This window comes from Cyrtonyx montezumae, unplaced genomic scaffold (genome assembly GCF_038088225.1).
Source record: "Cyrtonyx montezumae isolate F1298 unplaced genomic scaffold, pur_monq_1.0 scaffold_8, whole genome shotgun sequence".
Taxonomy (NCBI): domain Eukaryota; kingdom Metazoa; phylum Chordata; class Aves; order Galliformes; family Odontophoridae; genus Cyrtonyx; species Cyrtonyx montezumae.
The window spans coordinates 21,419,910-21,444,658 of NW_027072089.1; the positions used below are offsets into that span (position 1 = coordinate 21,419,910).

At 40.9% G+C, this 24,749-nt stretch overlaps 1 protein-coding gene across 2 annotated transcripts; it reads right to left on the reverse strand.

Moving 5' to 3' along the window:
* Positions 1 to 3,711: 3,711 nt before the first annotated feature.
* On the reverse strand, positions 3,712 to 22,031 carry NDUFAF6 (NADH:ubiquinone oxidoreductase complex assembly factor 6). 2 transcript variants are annotated; one of them, XM_065752090.1, is made up of 9 exons: positions 21,891 to 22,031; positions 19,689 to 19,788; positions 18,840 to 18,962; positions 13,397 to 13,453; positions 11,839 to 11,941; positions 9,538 to 9,671; positions 7,830 to 7,931; positions 4,353 to 4,409; positions 3,712 to 3,851 (listed from the first exon to the last, which is right to left on the reverse strand). In XM_065752090.1, the coding sequence occupies exons 1-9, from the start codon at positions 22,028 to 22,030 to the stop codon at positions 3,723 to 3,725; spliced, it is 945 nt and encodes a 314-aa protein (XP_065608162.1). In that variant the 5' UTR covers position 22,031; the 3' UTR covers positions 3,712 to 3,722. The 2 variants fall into 2 exon arrangements, with proteins under 2 accessions (XP_065608162.1, XP_065608163.1); XM_065752091.1 differs by lacking the exon at positions 21,891 to 22,031 and having other exon boundaries at positions 19,685 to 19,772.
* Positions 22,032 to 24,749: the final 2,718 nt, after the last annotated feature.

Below are 24,749 nucleotides of genomic sequence, written 5' to 3' on the forward strand. Positions count from 1 at the left end.
GTGAAGTCCAGACAGTCTCCTCACCCCAGCCCCAGTGTTTTGCCTTTGATTCCCCAGAGTACCGTGATGCTTATTTCATACAAGGACAGATCAACCAGAGCAAAAGTAAAGAAAAAAAAGTAAAGTTTGAACAGCCTCAGCTTCAGATGCACAGGGCAAAATCATCCTCAGCTCAGACTGCAGTACAGATAGCTGCTCCTAGACCTGATAGCACATTACACACAAGCAGCTACCATTTACAAGTTGCTTTCCACTGCCAACTTGCAAGTAAATTCTCAGCTGCTTATTATTGCACAAATAAATTTCACAGTTCACAGTCAGCGACACTTTCACACTTTTAAAAAATCTGCACTTAAGAGCAAGATTCACAACAGCTGAAAAAAAGTGGAAATGCTTGGGAAAGGACTGGTGTAAATTTTAAGAACACACAACTGCTGTCAGAAAATGGAATACACCTTCTGAGAACATTCAGCATAATGCTAAATCCTTTTTGTAAGTATACCCTTGTAGTTCAGGTCTTCACCTGGCATGAGAACAACATGAAAACAAAATCCTCGCTGTTTTGGCATAGATTGCAAATCATCATCTAAATGGCTCCTCTGCTTTCAAAAACATAAAGACGGATGAGAAAGAGGAAGGGTGAGTGGCACCAGAGGGGATCAAAATAAGATGCTAAGTTCTGAAGGTCTGAGAGAAGTGGGTGCAGTCCAGTGGGTGTAAATCTCCGATGTGATGGAGATGTTTGCATTACTCCTTGAAATCTTTTGTTTGTTTTTACTCAGGCTACGCCAGAAACAAACTCTACTGCAAGATTATTGTTCAAGTGATATATCTGATGTCCATTTCTGTTTGCTCGGCACTTTTGACTCCATAGTTTTTACACATAAGATGCAATCTGTTATGAGAACAGTACAATGATTAAGTTTTATAATCTGCAAGTCCAAGTGGAAAGAGACTCTGGAACACTCCAGTGAGCTACACTAGAAAGAAAGATGAGAACACAATTCAGTGCTTAACCAAAAGAAAACAAGACTTTAACCATCAAAAGGATATGCAAAACAAGAAAGGCAACTGAGGAGTATACCAGCAGCTAGACTGCTATTTTACAGGAGCTAAATTAATTGAACATTATTTAATTAGGCATGGAAATTATTTTCAGACATGTAATTAGCAGCTAGCAACACACTAGTTTTCTTGATAGGAACGGCTGGTAGGTTAACACCACCAGAAGATTTTTATCAGATCCAACAAAGTAGATGTAAGAGGATGTTTTCACAGGATGCAGAATTACAAATTTTCAGAACTGATGAACAGAATTTCACCTGTGGCATCAATTAACACAAAGAAATAAAATGGGACAGGCTAGTGAAAGTAGCATACTACAGCTACCTTGTTTGACAGGTGCTTAATGCTCCCATTCACAGCCCAGTTTCTAAGGACTGAATTTGGCACAATCATCCAGGAAAGAAAACTGTTCCTTGAAGGATACAAATGAGACATCAGCTGCTCATTCAGGCAGCCTCCTGTCACTTGCATATCAAATTGTTTTACTGTCTAGGGTCACTCACAACTCTCTTGTGACCTAAATCATAATTTGAATTCGGTTACTCCATACGTTGTTTCCTATTTCACTGCTAAGTTCCTCACACCATGCTTACCATTCACTGCATCATACGGTTACTTTTCCACATTAGAACAAATCAGTCCTTCCACTGCTTCCTTTGTGAGTGCTCTGTCAAGATTTGTTCCACTTCAACACCAAAGCAAAGCACCGTCCTAGTGGCTTAGAAGCAAGATATCACTGTAGCAACACAGTGCCCTTGTTATAATACATGTTTTTTCTTCTTTTCCTCCTCTTCCATAGATGCTGAGTTACTGTACTAAGTTCCTGCCAAAAGTTAACTTTACAGGAGAGTGATTCCTTTTGAAAGGAAAGACAGGGCTGCCTCTATTGTCCTGACTCAGCAAGCTAGGAACAAAATGAGGACCAACTGCAGAAAGAGACATTTGTAATGCTTTCTCCAGAACATAAACAGAGTGAATGTGCAGCTGGCCTGGTAACAGCAGCAGAGCCTAAGCCTTTGCTCTTAATTTGGCAGGAAGAGCTGTGGTGCCTGCATTGGAAGAGAGATTTTTCTTTTCACCAGACCCCTTTACTCGATTCAGAAACACCAACGCTAAGATACAGCAGCTGACTTGAGAAGTGGACAGAGCTAGTTAAGATTTTATTTTCAGAAAATATCCAGAGGACTCCTGATGCAGTATACATAGATTTTTATAGGTTCATCTCAACTGGGACTATTTACATCGCTAAAACAGAAAGCAAGATGATGAGCTGAACAAATTCAAAGAGAAATGTTTTACTCAGGCATAGAAAACTGCAGAATTAACTAAGATCTGTATCACAAACCAACTTCAAACATATATAGGAAAACCACTGAAGGAAGGATTTAATGCTGCATTTCCGAGACTTCCACCATGCCTGCAGACTCTGTGGTTAAAAGAGCCCCCAATCTTATTCTCAGAAATGTGCTATGTAGCACTGTACACTAAAATACAGGATGCTGTTACACAACCAAGCATCTGGGGAGATTATTCTGATAAAAAACAAAAAACAAAAAAACTCTCGGATAAAAGCTATTTAATAGAAGGAGGATAATGGTAGAGGAGATGAGTGGATTTGTGCAACTGAATCAAGCCTGATGTTAGAAGTATTATTTCACTAAAAAACAAGTCGAGCAAGTACTGTGCACTTAAAGCTTGATCTTAAGAGGTGCTGAGTACTAAGCTCCCTGAATTCCCCACCAAAAACAGAGCAGTACATTTGCAGAGGGAGGTCTGAAATGGTGAGGCACATTCAAGAATGTACTTCTTAAGAGCACTAAAAAGAAAGAATTCAGTGAAGCCACACAGGAGGGTGTCCTGAGAGACATAGTGAATGTGAACTAAGGGGCACTCAGACCCACATGGCAGTGACAGCTGTGGACAGTAACAGAGGGAGGAAGGAGAAGGAAGACAAAGTCAAGTTGAGAGCACAGTGAAAGTGCTTGAAGGATTTAGAAGTAAAAACCATGTAAACGTTCTCTTCATCTGCACTACCTGGAGTCGCTTCAAAGCTCAACCTCAACATGCAGTTAAATAATTTCCCTACTACAGCTCTAATTTTACCATTTTTAAGTGCTATATAAACACTAGATAATTAACAAAGCTGAAGCTTTTCCTGACAGTTTTCTTACATTTGAATATATGTAGTCATTCTTTCAGCTATGAAGCACCATAATGCAAAAAGTTTGTACTTTGCCCTAAGTAGAACTGTTTACCTGATAAACAATATATTTGCTGAAACAGCTTTACTGCTTTGAGGCACAAAGGGTTCTTTGGGATTTGGTTTTTTTTTTGTCTTTAAGGCATAAACTGTTAGAAATATCCATTAGTACGGAATTTGTCCAAGAACTGTATCATACTGCTGTTATTACAGGATACAATCTCAGACAAGGACAGATGACTTGGCAGACATGTGAAGCAGAGATATCAGCCTAGCATTCCATGAACAAACTTAACTACTGCCAGCAAGCTGACGGCTTCAGTTCATGCTCATCCACTGTTTCCCATGAACAGCAGTTTGCACAGTTTGCAGAAGTGTGAAGTCAGACATTTAACTCTACGAAGTTAAGACATTAAAGAGGAAAAAAAGCAGCAATCAACTTCATATTAAGAAACATTTAATATGTTTTTTTCCAAGTTCTAATGTATAAATACAGTGGTAATAACGCATTCCTCTTTTGTAAGCTTGGATGAAATATATTGAAGTCCACTTTCCGTACGTTATATAAATAATCATCTAAGGCAACCTAGAAAAGAAAAAAGGTTCAGTCCATATGGTGCATACAAATAACTGAGCATTAAATTTAAAAAGAGATGCATGGAACCGTATCAGGAACTGCAAAAAAGCATGGCAGTATGTCTGCTTTAACAAGTGTAGCATAGCCATCACATTCAAAGAAAACACAAAAGACATTGGAGAAGCATTACATTTCACTAGACCAACCAGAAAATGATTACAAATAGACAAGACTTTGTCCCCTTGCTTTAGAAAGGTTGTCCATGATCACAGACACAGTTGGAGAAATTATGTAGTTAAAGAATGAAAGTTTTGCTCAAACTATGGGGCTCCCTGGTAGCATATATATAAAGTCTTTAATAAGTTTTAGGTACTACATTTTCCCATAGACATATAAAACATTACTTAACAATTTTAATTAATTTATGCTTAACTCGATCCTCTACTCTTCACAAACATATTAGCACAAAAGTGAGGTCATCATTTCAATGCTGCATGATATCACACCCACCGTATAGTAAAAAGCAGGATATGCCTTCACAGGAACTTTCTTACTGAAAGACCTAGCCTGAAAGTAAAGGGGATAAGATGGGAAGGAAGGAAAAAAAAATACTTATCAGAAGAGCTTAACATTTCAGTCTAAACATAAAGTACTATATATAATGTTTACAGCCAACAGAACGCATTATACCCTGACATACTGAAACTATTAGTTTTCATTATGGGTAAGCCTGCAACCATCTCTCACTGCATACTACATACATACATACACATGTAATTAGGCAAAAAACATATTATGTTGGGAGATCCCTCCTGTAATTCTTTGACCTTCTGACAACCTTACAGATTGCATAATAATAATAAAACAATGTAAATTATCACCCCTCATTCCTGTGAAGTTCCAAGTTGCATTTCTTTTCATAAATATGGGGTCGTGTTTATTAAAATACAACACCGTATCAAATAATTCTTTGCATCCCAAGAGACAGAGTTGATGGAGCAGAAATGCATTTCTCTGAGTGGATCTTTTGGGGCCATCAGTTCCAGAAGTTCAGTTATGCTCCATTTATATTCACGGGACTCTGAAAGTATCTCAGTGCCTCAGGCCCTCAGTGTCTATACGTAAACAGCCTAAACTAACTCATGGCTGAATCAGCTCTACTGTTTAAATGCATACACAACTCTGCTACAGCAAATCGTCCCGTAGGGCTTATTTAGAAATACAGAATCCCTCCTTGGTTCATCTTTTCTTACACGCTAAAACAAACAAAAACTGAAAAAACAGAAAACTGAGAAAACATGGCTAAAACTTCAGGAGGGAAATACAGTGAATCTTTTCAGAAGGCAAATTATTTTAAAGAGCTTTAAAAGATGAAATTAACGTGCATACATACAAAATTACCTTTCCTGATCTAGCTCACTATTGTTTGTGAGATGAAAGGAAAAAAGCCATCTTGCTTGATCATCTTAACTCAGATGCGTCTGCACAATTGCTATTTAGAAAACACCTTATCTTCCCCAGCAAATCAATGTACCATAATCGAGATAAAGGCACACGGCCAAAGGGAGACCTGGAAAAATGCAGGATGCAGTACTCAAGGCAAAGATGGGCAACGAGTAAAGACTGCTAATACATTTCAAGGGGCTGTGTGGGACTGACACAGCACCTTAATCGTATTTTATTCTGAGGAAACACAACACTCCTCAAGAAAACCGCAACCTTCATTGTCTTATTTTGCCCTCTGCTGGTCAGCAGCCCCAGTATCAAGAACAGCTGACCATGCCTCAGAAACTTCTCTCATAATATTAAGTCCTGTTTTACTACAATATACTTCACGTAATATCCCTGAGAATTATTTACCATTTTGAGAATAACAACTGTTATCCTCCAAAGCCATGCATGGCTCATGTAAATTCTGGGGCTGTTAAAACTTCTGCAGGTTTAAGCTACACCACACCCTGTAACTCTAAACAAGTCAGAGGGCAGGAATTCCCTTAAGCAAAACAAAATGGCAATTTTATACAGGAGAACGGATGCATTTAAAGGCACTAGCCCACTACATTTACTTGAAATCTTGAAATATCGTTCATTAAGGGTAAAATTATCTTCATCCTTGCATTTACAAAGACTGATTATCAAGGAGGCTGATACCCTATTATTACTGCCTCTTAATGCCAATTTCAAGTGATTTGAACACTTCAGAAACTCTCTACTGTACATTATTCTTCACTGATGATGACAGTTTGGCAATGTTTTTTTTATTTTTAATTAAGGTCATTAAAAAAGCAGGGGAGGATGCCAAGACCAACACGGAACTGAATAAAACACTAGTGTTGCCCTAACCTGGCTTCCTTCTGTTCATGTTTTCTGCATAGTCTCCAATTACACGATCACATGGCGTATCTTCCATAGAGCTCTCCCAGTGCGTAACATGGGCAGGGCTCTGAGAATGGAGCAGGGAAGAAAAAGGGAGTAAGGTTCTGACTGCTCACTTCAGAAGCTGTTTGGCATGGAGGGTTGGGAGCCAGGGGACCATCACAGTCAATTATTTGAAAAGCTCTGAAGAGATGAATTTTCTCTTTTTGCTTCTTTCCCAAAGTTTTCTTGCAATACCAGCAACAAAATTTTAAACAGCTGCACAATAAATACACACTGCTCATTTTCTATGCCTGCTGTCACTGATTTGAGGCATCACAGGCCAAACTCGTAGCGTTTTTGTATGAAACTGCAACCCAAGAGGTTTCATGCCCTGTGCACTGCAGGTAGGAGATTAGGGAAAAAAACAAAAAGAGGTTTCTGCTTGAAAACAGAAGTGGGCAGTTATGACCTTCCATTTTCTTTGCCTGTTTCCAGCTTCTCAATTAACAGTTTCTTTGGGAACGGGACAACAAAAACTGAGATGTCAGGTGAAACTGCATGAAGAGGAATATATCTAGTACAAATTACAAATAGTCTGTTTTAAAAACAAAGCCTGAAGGTACATATTTTGACCCCTAACAATTAATTGGTTAAACAACAACTCACAGAAAAAAACAGGGATACCTTATTTTACCTTCAGAAAAATGAAGAAGGGTTCTCCTGCCTAAATTGCAGATAATGCTTTGTGATTATGGCTAACATTGTAATTGACAATTATATTCACGATGTAAATGCAGAGAATTCCCACATTTCCTCACTTTGCAGCAGTACCTTTTCAATCTACCTATATGGGATGTGATACTCAAAGTACACATGTACATGTACTGCTGACATAAGAAACCCTTTACAGCGCTTCTCACAAGTTTTATTTTCCAGATAAAGGCAGACATAACAGTGCATTGCTGATGAAGCATTATTTAGCTTTTTCTATTAGGTACTGAGTGTAGCTAAAGTAAGACCATTTATTAAAAAAAAAAATACAGAAAAAAACTATGCAGGTCTTCAGAATTCATTATCTGCAGCTCCAAGCAAGAAGCACCCTTCCTAATGCACTTGGCTGTGAGCCAGAAAAGAAATAAACAGAAAACACATTTCTCAACACAGTTCTGAGCATGTCTAGTCATGTTAAGGAATGAAATGCCCCCTCCCATACACTAACCAGCATTCAGAGCCAAAACGCCCTGCTCTCCTGCTGCACTGTGAGGTACCATATGTGCAAGTGCTTCCTATAGTGCTGATACCATTCTGGAACATTCTTGCTCTTATAATAGCCTGCTCAAAGTTTCTCTCCCACTAATAAGGCTTTCAGGGTATTTATACATATGCAACTGCAGCTGGTTGTGAGAAAACTGCACCTACAGATAAATATAATATCCATACAGAAGGAGCTGTAAAATACTTAAAGGTTTGGACTTTTTTTCTTAAATTTACTTTTCCCAAAGTAATCTAGGTTAAAATGTCTGAAATAAAGTATGCAGCTGTAAGACTCCTAACAACGTTCACAGTGCTCTGTAAAGAACAGCATCGACCATGTTTATCAGAAGAAGAAAAAGGGGGAATGAATCTCACATGTTCTAAGTGAATATGGGCCTGGCTGGCGATGTCATAAATTACATCTCTCACATTTTTTTCTTCCTTGCATCTTATGAAATCTTCTTGTGAAACTCCATGCTAGACAGGAAGGAAAAGCAAAAAGTAAAAAACTCTCAACAAATATCATGTTTCCATTTTAGCTTCACAAAAGATAGGATAACTCAAAAGCCTGTCCCAGCAACCCAACTGCTGACCTAGGACAGCAAAAGCCCAAGTGTGTTTTGCTGCTGCCCCTCCCTGCAACTCCTCTTTTTTGTGTTTTTTTTTTCAGTCAGTTATCTGGAAAAAAAATTCTAGAGAATAAAAAGAACATTTGAAACTGACTCCCCCTGCATGTACCTGTTCCCTAAAGACACTGGTCAGACAGATAACCGTGTCAGACTTTAAGGTTTTGGGAAGTTAGATCAACTTAAGCATAACCCAGAAAACAGTAGAAAGCATAACAAATCCAGCATCAGTTATCAAGGAAGCCATGTTTACCTTGGAATCAGCAACGCTAGGTTTGCATAAGAAATAGAAACAAAAAAATACATTCTCAGGCTACAGGAACCAGGAAGACAGAATATGGTTTGTTTAGAACTGCACCTGTTTCCTGTTCTCAACAGCATTCAGACATGAAAACTGTATAAAGGTGGGCAAGTGAGCTTCACAGGAGGTTCAGATTCAAGTGCAGCTCTGCAATATTTGCCTGCAGCTGAAGTGCTTGCACAATGCTCAGTCTGCACAGAAGGGACACAAGCTGTTTGCCATTCTCCTGATCTTAACTACACAGTTGCACTGTACAACACCTTCCACAGCAGGGATGACTGAATTTTCTCACTATAGCTGAAAACCTGAAGAACTTGGAAAGTACCCCATATCATCCTGTCCCAGAAGGGTTGAAAGCAGGGGGCAGCTTCTTCCTGCAGTCCCATAACCCTGACCTACATTGGTGTCTATGCCTTTCGCAGACTACTTAAGTGACAAAACTTCAAATCAAAACTTTCGACTGTATGGAAATTATATACAGAAAAGACACCACAAGTGCCTTAGGCATCAGCATAATTACAGACATTTTGCTCAAGCGTAAAAAGAACAGCACTTACATTTAAAAATACAGACTGGAGACGAAGGAGTAACTGCTGCCATGGCTACAGATCTAGCCAGTGAACATTAATGAAAAAAACCCAAATTGCAAGAGTTACCAAGTTTCAATGCAAATCAGGTGCACAGTGCAAGTTGGGGAACTACATACCATCTCATACAGCAGTGTATGGCATGCATGCTTACAGCTGCCAATTGTGTAAGACCAAAACAAGAAAGGAACACCAGAATATTTATAAAAAGGTGATGTAAAGAAAAGCTTGAGAAGATTGTTCAGAGGTCCCCATTCTGCACATGCATTTCTATACATTAACAGAGAAGTTTCTGAAAGATAGACTTAACAAAAGATTAGAAAATGAGGAAAAAAAAACCCAACCAAACATGCTGGTGTTTCATGAAGATCATTCCTCTCATCTTCCAGAAGATATCAAACCATTACGTCACTGGGCTGCAGCAGAAACCACTGCACCAAGAAATGAAAAAATAAAAATAAAATAAAAGTGTGCTGTTTCTGTGCTAATAAAGTACAAACTCCTATCTGCTGTTGAGCGATGCAGTTAGAAACCATATTGTTCAATTCCAGTAAACTTGTTTCTCTTACCAGCATACAAATGTCCATGGGCAGAAAGACCTTTCGTCTTGTACAATGATAGGGGGTAGCTCTCAAACAGGTGACTATGCCCTGTGCTTTCCCAATGTGACTGGCTGCGTGGTCAGCGTGGATGTCCCTCACACCTGAAACGGCAGAAATACTGTGTGACAGTCAGGCCTTTCCAGGAGTCTTCTCAGATGTGTACTAAAATCCTATTTAAGGAAACCTAACAAGTGTAATGATGCATTACAGAACTGCTTATGTTCATACCCTGCCTTGAGACCTCACCTCAGAGGCACAGAGCAGCAGGGTAAAATTCAGATTCCTATTAAGATACTATCGGTTGCTACACGGAGTCATTTACACTGCCTATCTTCTTTCAGGACAGCAACATTCCAAGAACTGTTTTCCCTGCCAGAGAAATCATTCAAGTGTGAGACTCCTAACACACATTAACGCTCACAGAGTGGTTTCATCCATTAGCTGCTGCTGCTGATTCAGCAGTGTCCTGAAGCAAAGGAGAACAGCCATATGCTTCTCATTGTACCCCATATGTCTTCCACCTCTCTTGTGCTGTCAGGGATAATAAGATAGCAGCATGGTAAACCTGTACAGCTAAATTGGGTTCCTTCCTGGTCAATAACTGAAACAAAAATATGGCGAGTGGGGAAAAGCAGCATCATCCTTTTTCATGGCAAGACCATATAATATTGGCTCATACTGATCACAGGGCTGAACCAAGATAAAATGAAAATTTGAAGGAAGATTAAAATTCACAAAAGTTGTAACAGAAGCAACAGTCCACAGACAGAAAAGGGAATGCAGGATCAGCAAGCCTACCTGACACCTGGAAATGATACTGGGTATAGCAGATTCACTGTCTGAGCCTTGCATAGGTCTCAACCCTTTGGTAGTGTACAGGCAGACTACATGGAGTTACTTTGGCAGTGGCAGCAGAAAGAGATTTGGAAGACAAGTTTACAAGTCAAAATGAGCCTGACAAGAGATGTAAACCAAAAGTGGTAGAATGAAGCAGCACTACTACAAAGAAAGATACCAATTGGATATGGCAGGAGTAAAGAAACTAAAAAAAGCATAAGAAATTTAGCAAACCAGATTAGGTTGTGTAGTATAGAAAAGTCTGCTGATGGGAAACAGGTAGCCTATGTTCAATTAACATCACCATTTTTGGAAGAAAACACGGGATAATTGCTTAACGTATAGTGAAGGAGATTCTTGCTGGATATGCAGTTAAACTGGCATATTTAAGGTAAGTTAAACATGATAGGAAGCCACAGAAGGCCTCAAGTCCCCACTACAGACTTTTCAAGAACAGGATCACCTGACTTGCAGTAGAAGTAACCCAAGCACCGTTCACAATTAAAGACATTTCTCAGCATGGAAGATGTTGATATTTTTCATAGTCTTACATTTTTACAATCAGAAGTTCAGAAAGAAATTTGCAAGATTTCACCAAATCCCTACAGAGAAAGCAAATATCAGATGTTAAGATGTAGTTTCTTCATATCCTCCTGAGAGGATACTCTTGTAATACTCTTTTGTCCTCTCTTTCAACCTCAGCTTTGACATTCTATCAAACAACTCTAATGCTGCAACTACAATATTCATACTAAATATTAAACTACTGAAAAATAAACCCCAGTCTTTTTACATCTGAGCTCATACAGAGAATAATACCATAATGCAACATACTCCTAAAAGAAAATGATCGTCGTCTTCACCTCAAATGAACAGTTCCTTCCCAATCTGGGTATTTTATTATACAGCATTAGCTTTAAACCACGTGGATCATATTGTCTTTGTTGCTTTTTTTCTAGCTATTCAATTACTGACAGTTAACCTGCTTTTAGGAAGGAGAGAGGATTCAGGCCCAAGTTAGCAACATCACTAAAGGAAGCTTATAGGTTTGAACTGTTTCAAAATAGCCAGTAAATATCACTGCAGTACAGAACAACAGCTGCTAATAACTACAGTGCTCTGTGCTCTACCAAGTGAACAATCAGAAAACACAGTGAAGACTCCATAATAGGGGCAAGAAGAACACAGCAGTAGACAACTACAATGAGCTTCCCACTGAGTTACCTTCTAAGGAAGGTATGCAGTTTTAAGAGAGCAGCATTCAGATTCCAGGATTACAGTTGACCATTGAGAAGAAATCTAATGTGACAACTTCTATGGAAATGAAAATCACGTGGAAAAAGTGTTGATATTTCTTTTGTCAAACAATGATAAATATCATTCCAGTATTAATGAGTCATCAACAAAATCTAAAAATGGGAAAGCACCTACCCAGCATTTCCAATGTGAGGTACAAGAGAGCACTCTGAGTGTTCTCAGCATACGTTTCAAGCTCCTGGATGTTACGGTATGCTCTGTCATCCAAATTCTTCTCCTGTAATTTGAACACAGAACTGAAGTATGAGGTACACATAATTGCTATCTGTGCTAGCTACTCTTTCCTACTAGCCTAATGCTCTATTAGAAAGAAGAGGTAAAATTAAGAGATATAAAAGGAATATACACTTGGATAGAAACGGGCACTGAAGCCCATAGCAACTCTACCATGAATAAGTACATACAACTGCAACCAAGCCTGATAACAGGAGAATTATAACCTCTTGCAATGACAAGGCAAAATTTTTCAGAAAAATAATGATACAGACAATAGAAAACAATTTATTGTATTCTTACACTACTGAGCTGCCCATTTTAATACTTCTTTAACAACTGAAGAATGGAAAATAAACAGGAATATATACTTCAGAACATGCACACAAAACAAGACAAAAAAAATCCATTACACACAAGTTTCAAAATCACATGCAAACTCTCCCCAGAATAGAATTTCAACCATCTTTCTTCCTGCCCTAGTGGCTTTTGAGGCTAATATTAAAGATCTCAAGTCTTTCATAGCAATGACACTGAAAGTTAAGTGACTATCAATATGCTCAGGGTATAACTACATAAGATACCAGTTTCAGCAGCAAAGCTACTTCAAGCAATTCTTGCCCTTGGTTTTGCCCTCATGTCAAGAGTTGGTAGTAGCATCACTGCACCTGTGAAATTCTTTCATTTTCTCCTCCTAAAGAGTGGGTATTTTTAGATTTGTGTTATTTCACAGCTCTGAATTACAGCACTGCTTAGCACACAAGACAGAAAAGCAGCAAAGTATGGCAGAAAAGTTCAGACAGATTATTCCAATTTTGAGGTTTCATATTCACGACTCATCGCAAGGTAAGGCAATTTAGGGGCAAAATTGATATTGTAATATATGAGGTGAAAAAGAATAAAAAAGATGCCAAGAGCAGGACTGGACTGGCGTAACAGGAGAGCATGTATGAGGTCTGCTTCTTACACATCTTCATTTCCATTTCTATTAAAATGTAGTTTTCCAGAATTTTTAATACTTGTATACGGATACCTCACATCTCACCAGACAGGGTTTCCCACAGTTAAAAAAAGAAAGGCCAAGTGTAACTCACAATGGACTACCAATAGAGGCAAAGTGCCTCTAGATCAGAAACTAAGGTCTGCAATATAAAAATGTGAGCACAGATGCACTATCAGAGCAGTGAACAAAAAGATGCAGACCCACAAACTCTGCTTTAAATTCTAAAGGGATTCTATTACCTTTTTGGCCAAAAAGAACAGAAATTGTGAGTAAGAACATCAAGGGAGAATTAAAAGGGAATGCAAAGTGTTCTTCTAAGGAGAAATACCACCATCTGAAAAAGATTAATTACTGAACCTTTTGTTTCTACACACAAACACATGAAGTTATGGAGAAAAAGTTACAAAGTCTGACACGACTAAAAACAGAATGAGACTTTGAATGGTAAATACTTACTCTTTCATCAATGATCTTCATGAACCACATTTTAGACAAGTTATGCCTCTTAACAGCCTGAAAATTATATTTAAAAAATTGATGTTAATGTATAAAAAAATGACAGCAATATTGCATTATGACAGTTGAAAGCTATTTTCACAGAAGGAAGGGATCTCTAGAGATCATGGAGTCCAACCCCCTGCCAAAGCAGCTCCCTAGCCCAGGTTGCACAGGTAGGCGTCCAGGCGGGTCTGGAACGTCTCCAGAGAAGGAGACTCCACCACCTCTCTGTGCAGCTGTGCCACTGCTCCGTCACTGCACTGGGAAGAAGTTTTCCCATACGTTTGTGTGGAACTTCCTGTGCTTCAGTTTGTGGCCATTTCCCCTCATCCTATCGCAACACAGTGCTGAGAAGAGTCCAGCCTCATCCCTTTGCCTCCCACTCCTTAGATATTTATAGACATGGATCAGATCCCCTCTGAGTCTTCTTTTTCTCAAGGCTGAACAGACCCAGGTCTTTCAGCCTTTCCTCATAAGGGAGGTGTTCCATGCCCTTCATCATCTTTGTAGCCCTCTGCTGGACTCTTTCCAGGAGATCCCTGTCTTTTTTGTACCTAGGAGCCCAGAACTGGGCACAATCCTCCAGGTGAGACATCATCAGAGCAGAGTAGAGGGGGAGGATCACCTCCCTCGACCTGCTGGCCACACTCTTTTTAATGCACCCCAGAATGCCATTGGCCTTCTTGGCCACCATGGCACAGTGCCGGGCTCATGGCCAACCTGTCATCCACCAGGACACCCACGTCCCTCTCCTCAGAGCTCCTCTCCAGCAGCTCACCCCAACCTGTACCACTGCATGCAGTTATTCCTCCCTAGGAATAATGCCTTTCTTACAAGTACTGTACTCACTGGGTTGAATCAAAGTGCTAAGTTAGTGAAAAATGAGAATCTTCACATACAAAAATTGTCTAACTGGCATTTGCTACAAATTATTATTACAAAGAAATGAAATCATGGTCATCAAATCAATTAGCTAAAAACACTTCTAGAACAAAATAAGCACTATATTGAACATTACAGTTTGGGAATTTATTTTTTGTTTGTTTGCTTTTATTAAAGCAGTTCACATGCACACATCTCTCTTTCAGCTCTTAACTCATACTTGACTTGCTTACTGCAACTCTCTATCAACTTATCTTCAATCTTCTCACTTACAAAGATGCATCCATACAAGCACACAAGTGCACATATACTCCTTCAAACCCAGGTGAATTCTGCAGACCACAATGTCAGCAAGACTACAGTCATATTTGTAAATATTTACAAACAAAACTTAAAGAGCAGATTTCTCATAATCTTCACCACTACCGTTCACTATCTACTTCTTTACTTGCATTATATTTCTAAGTATTTTTTTCAAGGCTTGATAAAACCAGGTCTTATTGCTGATTCAACAGATTGTGCTTTTGGGGAGCACCAGGTATGCAAAAAAGTGAACTCTAAGTTACATCAGTTTGGCTTATCACTCGTTCACCTGAAGTAAGTTGGCAGATAACATCCCTGAAACAACCACAGAAGGTCAAGAGTTAACCAAGCTCTGCTGAATTGCCCTACTTGTGTGTTACATCCATTCCAAGCTACCATCGTTCAGGTAAGTTCTCATTTTTCCAATTCTCTCATTTTCCACAGAAATGAACAGAGAACTACAGCTCACTTTTCACTGGTTCAAAATGGTCGTACACATACGAACAAATAGAACAAGGCTGCCACTTAAATTTATATCAAAGTTACCAGGAGTTGAGCCCTTCAGAGTTCTAGAAATATTTGTACACACCATTTATTTACTTCACTAGCACATGCAACACTCAGAACCCAAATCTGAGTATTCTGGAATACACAAAACTTTTGAAAAGCTTAACTTAAGAAGTTATTATTTCTTCTGGAAATCAGAACTGTCTTCATGCAAACTCAACAGTAGGAACAGAGTGTACCCAAAATGCACCGTGTGAAAGTCATGCTAGTTCTATTAACAGCTCTGCAATACTTAAGAGCTCAGGTGTCTATTTCTAAACCTTACTTTCTCAAAATTTCAATGGTATTCACAAAGATTCGCAAAGTTGCACTCTTCAAGTAAGTCATTCTTGGGGTACTTGCTGAAAACTACTACCAGCGTTTAGATGAGGTGCTAAGGGATTTGATTTAGTAGTTCAGTGGGTAGGGATGGTGATAGGAGGATGGTTGGACTAGATGATCTTGTAGGTCCTTTCCAACCTAATGTACCTATAAACCTATGAAATACAGAAATTAAGTCATCTCTTGAGTGCAGAGATCACCAAGCTTTGCTGTAGTTCATTAAAGTGCTCTGCAGCAGTCAGAGGTATGAGAGCTCTTGGAAATACTCTCAGAACTTTTCCCAATACCTTAAGGAGAATTCATTTAGTTTGGATTGTCTCCTATCGATCTTCCTTCAGAGAAGTCACAGGTAAGGTTAAATCTTACTACACACACAGACCAATTCTTTCTTCCACTTCAAAAGCTATTTTCTGTGTGAGAAAGGATATGAGTGGCAGTCACAGCTGTTGGAAAGGGCTGTAATTTATATGTGAATTATTTTTGTTGAAAGTTAATCTTTAGCTAACAAACATTTCTGCCCTACATTGTTGTGCACGTAAGCAGCCTGAAATTAAAAGCAGTGGAAAGAATACATACAGTCATATCCAAAACCAACTTGTACCTAACCTACTCAGACAATTTTCATTTTCAGAAACAAAAACAAGCTACACAAAAGCAAGTTCCTCCTTGGAAAGGAGACAAGCATTTAGGGAGAAAACCATCTTGTTTCTGGGCCATTTGCCATACACTGAAACAGAAAGAAGGAAAAAAATTCAAAGGCACAAAGAGACTATCATGCAGAACTATCAACACTGCATTTTAAAGTTTACGTTAAAGATGGAGCTAGGGTGATATTTTAATTCCCATGTTTCTGCAAAAAGGCTTGCAACATTTGCCAGACTTTATTCTAACTGTGTGGAGACTTTGTTGTGCCTATGGCACACACTTTATAGGAGCTAAAGATACCCATGAATAGCTCTGTTCCTCCTAAAGTGACAACATAACAAGTATTCTTCCTTTATTTTACTTCCTGGCTTCACCTGTGTTTTCTCATAGTCAAATGAACAGTATCTTGTTTAAATCCAATTTTAACCCCCATGTTGACAGGCAGGAACAAATGTTCGCTTATGCTTTATTTCACACTTGAAGGAAGAACAACCAGGGACAGGTTACAGTTTCAACACCGTCAACAATCACTTAAAGGGGATTTGGAAAGAATTTATTTTTGTGGTCTCAGAGGTGCAACAGAGAACAACACAAGTTAAAACACTCCAGCCCCACAGGAGCTGCATTGTTCCAACCCAGCATTACAGTGGGTGTTCAAAGCTAATGAATACTTGGATGAAGACTCCATACTTGCCTGCCTGCTACAACTACCTACCTACAGGATCTACGTTAACTGTATTCAGCTACGTAGACCTAGATAAATTACAACTTCTCCCATCCAGGAGCCCAGAGATCTCTAGTTTAAACACAGGTTCTGATCTTACAGAAGCCTTACAGCATGTGCTTTTTTGAAAGGTACTGCAACTTGATGTGGCCTGTGGCCCTAAGATAACCAGTTAGCACCATGAAGTTTCCATCTCTGAAGAAATTAAACTCAACATGGCTCTGAAAATCTGATCCAAAAGCTCTGAATGGGAATACAATCGAGAGGACAACCAGAGCCCCAACTGAACTATTCTGTGATTCTAAATCATGATCAAGGGGAGATTTATTTATAATGTCTTCAGTCAACTGACGAATTTACTGATGGCAGCTCTACTTAGAAATAAAAAACTCGTGCAAAAATTTATTTCTTCAGCCATGACTAGAAAAGAAACAGATCTGACAGTGTATTTTGTGAGTAATGTTCCAGTGCCTGCCAAAATTCACATACAGGTGTCTTAATAAAAATAAACCTTCAAGTTCACAAGAACATTTCCTCTTACTCAACAGACACAAAAGGATCTGCACAGAATATCATATACAAATGGAAGTCATCAAACAACTCTTCAGCAAGGAGAAAGGCTGTATGAAGATTCTCCCCCTTAGCCAGGAACTAGGTATGAAGGTCCTGGGCCTTTCTTCATACACAGTTTGTTAGATCAATCCCTGCACTTTGTCTCCTTTTTGTTGAACTTCCTCTTCAGGCAGGACCAGCACCAGCTTAAGAAAGTTTGTTTATTTATATATATATTGTATATATGTATAAAATTTATGTATGGGATTACATGCATGCTCAATAAGCTGCCGACAGCACCAAGCCGTGTGGTGAGGTCAATGCACTGGAGGGAAGTGACAATCCAGGATGACTTCAGCAAACTCAAGAGGTTCAAAAGGGCCAAGTACATGCGTGGGACAATCCCAAACATAGTACTGTCTGGGCAGAAAATGGATTGAGAGCAACACTGCAGAGAAGGACTTGGGAGTTTTGGTCAGTGAGAAGCTTGGCATGAGTCAACAGTATGCACCTGTAGCCCAGAAAGCCAACTATATCCTGGGCTGTGTTAAAAGCAGCATGGCCAGCACAGCGAGGGGGGTGACTGTCCTGCTGTACTCTGTTCTCATTAGGTCCCACCTGCAGTACTGCACCCAGGCCTGAAACCCACCATAAGATGTAGAGCTGTTGGAGTGGGTTAAGATGAGCCTATAAGGACACTCTAAGGGCTGGAGCACCGCTCCTACCAAAAAAATAAACAAATAAAGTCTGAGTGAGCTGGGATTCTTCACTCCTTCAGAAGCAAGGGCTCCAGAGAGACACTACGATGGCCCTGCAGTACCTAAAGGGGGTCTACAGGAAAGATGGGGAGAGACTTCATATTAGAGAAATGCAGTGATAGAACAAGGGGTAATGGTTTTAAACTAAATGAGGACAGACTTAGATTACACATCAAGAAGAAATTCTCTACTATAATAGCAGTGAGGCAATGGAAAAAGTTGCCCACAGAAGTTGTGGATGCCTCATCGCTGGAAGTGTTCAAGGCCTGGTTTAAACAACCTGCTCTAGTGGGAGATGGCCCTGCTCAGGAGCAGTGGGGTTGGAACTGGATCCCATCCAACCCATTCTGTGATTTCACCTGCTATCAACTTCTCTTTTAGACAATTTTATTCATCCACCTAATCAGAAGAAGGAAAAAAAAGCAGCTGGTTCACAGACATCTAATTCTCCAACCAGATCTTACCTAAATTTCCTCTGATTCTATTCTGTGATAGTTAGGAAGTTATCCTTCAGACATACACACCCTTTACATTAACCATTTTACATAAAATAATGCAGTTAACAATGCATCACAACACATACAAAACATTGTTTCTCACAGCCATATTTTCATCAAGTGAACTTAAGGATAACAAAGATTAATTTTACCCTCCACAGTGCTACAGCAACTGGCTGGTGTGGTGGGTTATCGCAGTATATATCTTCCACAGCTTTCCTCCAGAACTGCATTCGCATCAAACCTGTAGTCTTCTGAGTTATGGAGTCTTTTATCTGGAAAAGACACAACTGGAGTGAAATTCACAGTCTCCTTAAGGCACTTAGGCCTGCCTCTACTGAAAAGAGAGAGGACATGGACAAACTCACGAGGGAAAGGGCTCAGTTCTCAATTTGTTTACTCCTAATAAAACTCACAACCACTACAGAAAATAAAGAAGTAAAAAAAATCTTCACCACAACATGACTTTTGGAACCCATAGAGTTTAAGTCCAGGATAACTCTCACCATGGCATTCTTCTCAGGACAAGCAGCAGTGGTAAGGAAGCACTAAGGGCTGCCAGAAGCACAGCCCACAGAGGCTTATCACCACGTTTGCTGAGTAAGCACATGTCTTGGACCGCTCCCTTCTGGCAAGTGCCAGTGTACTGTACTTGCAAGTACCAACTTCTGTGGCTGCACTAGCAGTTTCTGGCCATCCAGCAAAGGTGAAAGACTGCAGCTACTCCCAAAACACAAATCTCTAATTACAAACTTCTCTCTTAGCACTATTTCCTTTACTTAGTTTCTGCCAGCAAGTGACTCCTTCATCCAAGTTTTTGCTGGGCCCTTCACAGATAGCCGTTAGTTGCTCTTTTCTAATGCACTCACTCACTCCTTTTTTCCATTGCCCTTTATAGTACGATAAGTTAACCTTCAGCAAAACACCAGCTACTTGTAAAATAAGTTTCAGAACTCTAAATTACACATTTCCAGAGTTCACAAATGTATTTTAATACCTGCCTGAGCCAGTTCCACGTTGAAGGCTCTCAAGGCAAAAGCAGAGGTTCGAGATTCTGCAGGCAACAGCAGAGAACACAGAAACCCTTCATAGTCACGCTTTCTATAAAGGTCAAAAAAGAATGCATTTATTATTTATAGCTCCATGTAAATCAGGCATCCTATTGCTCAGTACGGGGCTCCTAAAATAGTAGCAGGAAGTTAGAGTTCAAAAGTCCAACTTCTTGCAAAAGCAGCACCTTTTAAGCTTACTTTAAAATAAGGCGAGCTCTGAGAAGGGGATGTGCAATCTGAACTCTCAATGCACCCCCTCAAATCCAGATCTCAAGATATTTGGCTAAAGGCACAGAAGAAGCTTGTGGCAGAACTGCAAACAGAATCCAGGCTGTCCAGCTTCCAGACTTATGTTTTAAACTTGAAACCACATTTTGTTGAAAGACTGTGCTTCAGAGCTTGGCAGAAAGGCACTGGATTAACAAGTTAATTTCTGGTTTATTGACAACTACACTTAAAGTATAAGAGCTCTGGCACTTGTTGCCAATCTATAGTGACCAACTTCTGTTTGGCTGCTTGGTTAAGCCATTAAATTAAGAACAATTAGAGCACAGAGAATGATTATAAACTGCAAAATCATACGTAGGTGTTAACTACCAGAAACACCTGGTCACCTCAGAAATGTGAACTTCCTTGATTTGAGCAATATTTGTGTACTTTTGATAAGCTAGGAACATCATTCTTCAGGAGAACAAAAGTAGCAACTCCAAGTTATGCCTTGAGAACAGAGAAGTAAGCATCAAGTTAAACATTTACTCATTTAAGGTTTGTCCTTAAACGCACTCCTATTTCTTTTGAATGTGAGCTTAACATTTCAAAACCAAAGCAAGACCTGGGGTTAGTATTAGGGTTGTTACTTTTAGCAAGAAACAAAAAGGAAATTAAATTTAACAGGTGTTTTTACTCCCTAAAATATGCAACTCTACTACCAAATGCTTAGAGTCCTCATAATGCTTGTGAAACTTGTGTTAGAGCCTGCTGCAAAGCCACAAGTATCAAAGAAAAAGGCACTTCTGGGTTTTAATTGGATGTTAACTGTGATGAAAAGATTAAGAGTCTTCAGAAGAATTTCTTCCATATTATAAAACCAAACAATATCATCAGTTCATAAGCTTGTCTTCAGGAGCAGACATCACCAACAGCAAAAGACAAGAAAACACACCTAGTAGGGAAACATGCTTTCATCAAATAGCTTCCAGCTACTTGAAGAAGAGTTCCTCAACAGAAGAAGAAGCAGCTAAGAGAAAGGATACCTTGCATATTGCAAAAAGTTGTGCATATGGACATATCAGTACAAAAAAGACAGGGATCTCCTTGAAAGAGTCCAGCAGAGGGCTACAAAGATGATGAAGGGCGTGGAACACCTCCCTTATGAGGAAAGGCTGAGAGATCTGGGTCTGTTCAGCCTTGAAAAAAGAAGACTCAGAGGGGATCTGATCCACGGCTGTAAATATCTAAGGAACAGGAAGCAAAGGGACGAGGCCAGACTCTTCTCAGCACTGTGTGGTGATAGGATGAGGGGAAATGGCCACAAACTGAAGCACAGGAAGTTCCACACAAACGTATGGGGAAACTTCTTCCCAGTGCAGTGACGGAGCAGTGGCACAGCTGCACAGAGAGGTGGTGGAGTCTCCTTCTCTGGAGACGTTCCAGACCCGCCTGGACGCCTACCTGTGCAACCTGGGCTAGGGAGCTGCTTTGGCAGGGGTTGGACTCCATGATCTCTGGAGGTCCCTTCCAACCCTACAGTTCTGTGATTCTGTGACGATTAAAGCCTAACCCTGATGTGAGGAAGACCCAACCCGTGCCGGAGAGCTGCTCGCACCGCCCCTTTATCTCTCTTTGAACTCCTGGTCTTTTTGTTTCCCCTAAGCAGTGAAGATCTGCACACAGCATATGAGCTACTGCCAACAGCAGCTTTATACCAACGACGTCAGAAGCACAACCGCATCTCATTTCACTACTTTGATCGCTCGTGCACTTCTATGAGTAGCCCTTTTTTCCTCGTTAATAAATAGAGTCAAGAAAACAATTACATGTCTCATGTGACCGGGCCCGAACCGCCTCCCCATCCCGCAGCGTGCCGTGCCGTGCCGTGCCGTACAGCGGCTGTCCCCACCCCGCGGCGCGGCCTCCCCGCGCAGCACTCACCGCAGCAGCTCGGCGCAGTACTGCGCTTCCCCACCGGGCTCCGGCCGACTCCAGCCCGCCGCCACCCTCGTGCCCCGCGGCCACGGCAACCCGCCGCGGGCCCGCACAGCCCTCAGCAGACGGGCACTCGATGCCGCCATGCCGTCCGCCGCGCCGCGCCGCGCCGCGCCGCTCCGCCCCTTCCTCACGCTGCACCGAGAGCGTGCGGCTGGAGGGACCGCTAGGTGGCGCCCGAGGACGCGCGATGGGTGCCAGTGCGCCGCGTGGCCCTTTGTTGTCCCGCAAATGGCCTCCGCTGCTGCAACGCTCTGAGGGAAGCGGGCCTGCTCCTCGGGAACCTGAGGAACGTGGTGATGCAGTCGCTTGTTGCAGCAGTCCCATGCTCTGACGGGCAGCGTTCAAGCGCTGCTAATCGGGGGTGAGGCTCCAAGGGGAGACCTAGTACCCCACGAGCCCGCTGCCGTCCTGGAGTCCTCATAGGATGGCTTGGCTTGGAAACCCACCCAGTCCCAACACCCTGCTGTGGGCAGAGATGCCGCCCACCAGATTAACGCCCATCTAGTCTGTCCTTCAATGCCTCCAGACATGGTGGGCAGCCTGTGCCAGCGCCTTAACTGCCCTCACAGTGAAAAATTTCCTGACAACTAGTATCATTCTACTCTTATTTACTTTTAAACCATTCCCCCATCTCCTGTCACGATCAGACCATATAAAAAGTCAGTTTCCCTCCTTATGAGCTCCCTTTTTCTAATGGAAGGCCGCACTGAGGTTTCACCTGCACATCCTCCAGGCTGAACAAGCCCGGCACCTTCAGCCTGTCTTTGCAGAAGAGATGCTCCAGCCCTTCGATTGTCCCCATGGCCGGCTCTGTACTGGCTCCGTCACTGGAGGATGACTTAGAAGCCTCCAGGTGCAGACTGCATGACCGCGGTCGTTTCAGTCCTGTAGTCACAGGCAGAGCAGCTGTGCTCCCTCTGGGTTTAGCCTAGATGAGGATAAGCCATCACATTAACATAAAGCCTGCCATGCTTCAGAGCTGTTTCATCTTAAAACTACACCACACCTAACTGTGGGTAGTTCCTAGTAGAAACAGCAGCAGCAGCAGTTCAACTTTCTGTCCTCAGCCTTGCCACCTTCTCATTGGTGCCAGTTTCACTGCTGTCTTTGTCTTTGTCTTAGTCCTATACCAACTCTGTGTTCTGAATCAGTTCACTGTGAGAACTAAAGCAGGGGAATTTAGCATGAGCATAGAGCTATGAGCTGGGAACTGAGGAGGATCTCCCTGACCACGGCCAGTAATATACATGATCATTAGCTTAGCTGCACACTGAAGCCACACAGTGCATGTGGAGCAAGTTTTGAATGGACAACATCATTCAAGTCACAAGACTTCTGTTTGGAAACGAGAGCAAGCCTTTATTTAGTGCCATGGCAAGACAACACAGGGAAGGGGAGGAGAGGAAGGCTGGGAATCTCACCCCAGCCTTATTTATTTTATTGATTAGTGGCTCTTGTGGGTTTATGCTGAGTCTTTATTCTTCCCTTTTCCTCTCTTCTTTCCCTCGGCTCTGAAGTTCTCTTTGTCTTGAAGCTCTGGACCTTGTTTTAAATCATTGCTCTGCCTTGAGCAGGAATTATGTTTGTCGGGGCACCCAAAGGAGGTCATTTAGCTTTGGTAGATCTTTGGGTGGAGGCTGAAACTGTTGTTGTTTAAGTCTTCAGAGAGAACCCCTAGATAAATGAATCAAGCTCTTTCAGCTGCTGCCAATTCCTGGCAGAAAGGTTACATAAACATACCCTAAACCTCAAGGGTATTATAAATAAATCTTATAAAATATTAAATTTTGTTAATCTCTGAATGAACCAAAATGGTGCTAAACTGATTTAAACCCTCAGTAAGAAATGAATTAACCAGGTGTCTTATAAAAATCCTGACCTCTTTCCCAGCTCACTGACATTTGTTTCTTGCCATTCTGTACCTTCACTGTTCTCATTAAATTAAAATATTTTTCTTTAAATGAAAACTTCACATATCATGTATAGTTATCAAAAAGCTTCTTCAAGTCTGTATTGATGTAGCACTGCCAGTGACAGCAATGGCTGGTTTAGGCAGAGAATTCAGTTATTGCTTTAACATGGGATTTCTGGAAAAAAAATAATTGTCAGAAAATACCATTCAGTTATAACCAACAACTGTTACAGATATCCAGATAGCACTTGTCAGCATATACATGAGAAAGAGAGACCCTGAACTATCCCCCGGTAGCCAAGCAGAGCCTGAAATACAGGAGGACTATTTATATTCAGATGCTTGTGCCCAAAAAGTCATCATACAGAAGAGAATGGGAGAAGAGACCCACCTCAGGATATCCAACGCAATGGAGGCTCAGGTATTGACTGGAAGAAGGGAGGCACCAGTATCGCTAATGAGAAAAGAAGTAAGAATGGGGATCTGCACTTGTATGGGCAAGGATAAATTCCCTCCCTCTCTCATTTTCCTCTTCTGAACAATCCTGGATTCATTCCAGTATGAGAGTTAAGGAATAATCTTTGTGGAGCAGCCATAGTATTTCCTGGCCAGTTGCATGCCGCAGTGAACAGGCACATGGCAGTTATGTTTACCTGAACTACAAAAATACTCAGCCAGAAATCTTTGTTTTAAGGGAGTACACTAGCAAAACATGACTAACTGCAGTTGTTCCACTCCTGGTCACAGAATAATATGTTCATGCATGTGGTAACAAGCAGTGAGCCACTTTAAAAGATACTTATCTCATTTTACATGGTTTAAATAAATAAGTCTTTAATTGCAAAGTAGACAGAAAGTTCCAAAATGATGTTACAGAGAAGGGGTTTCAT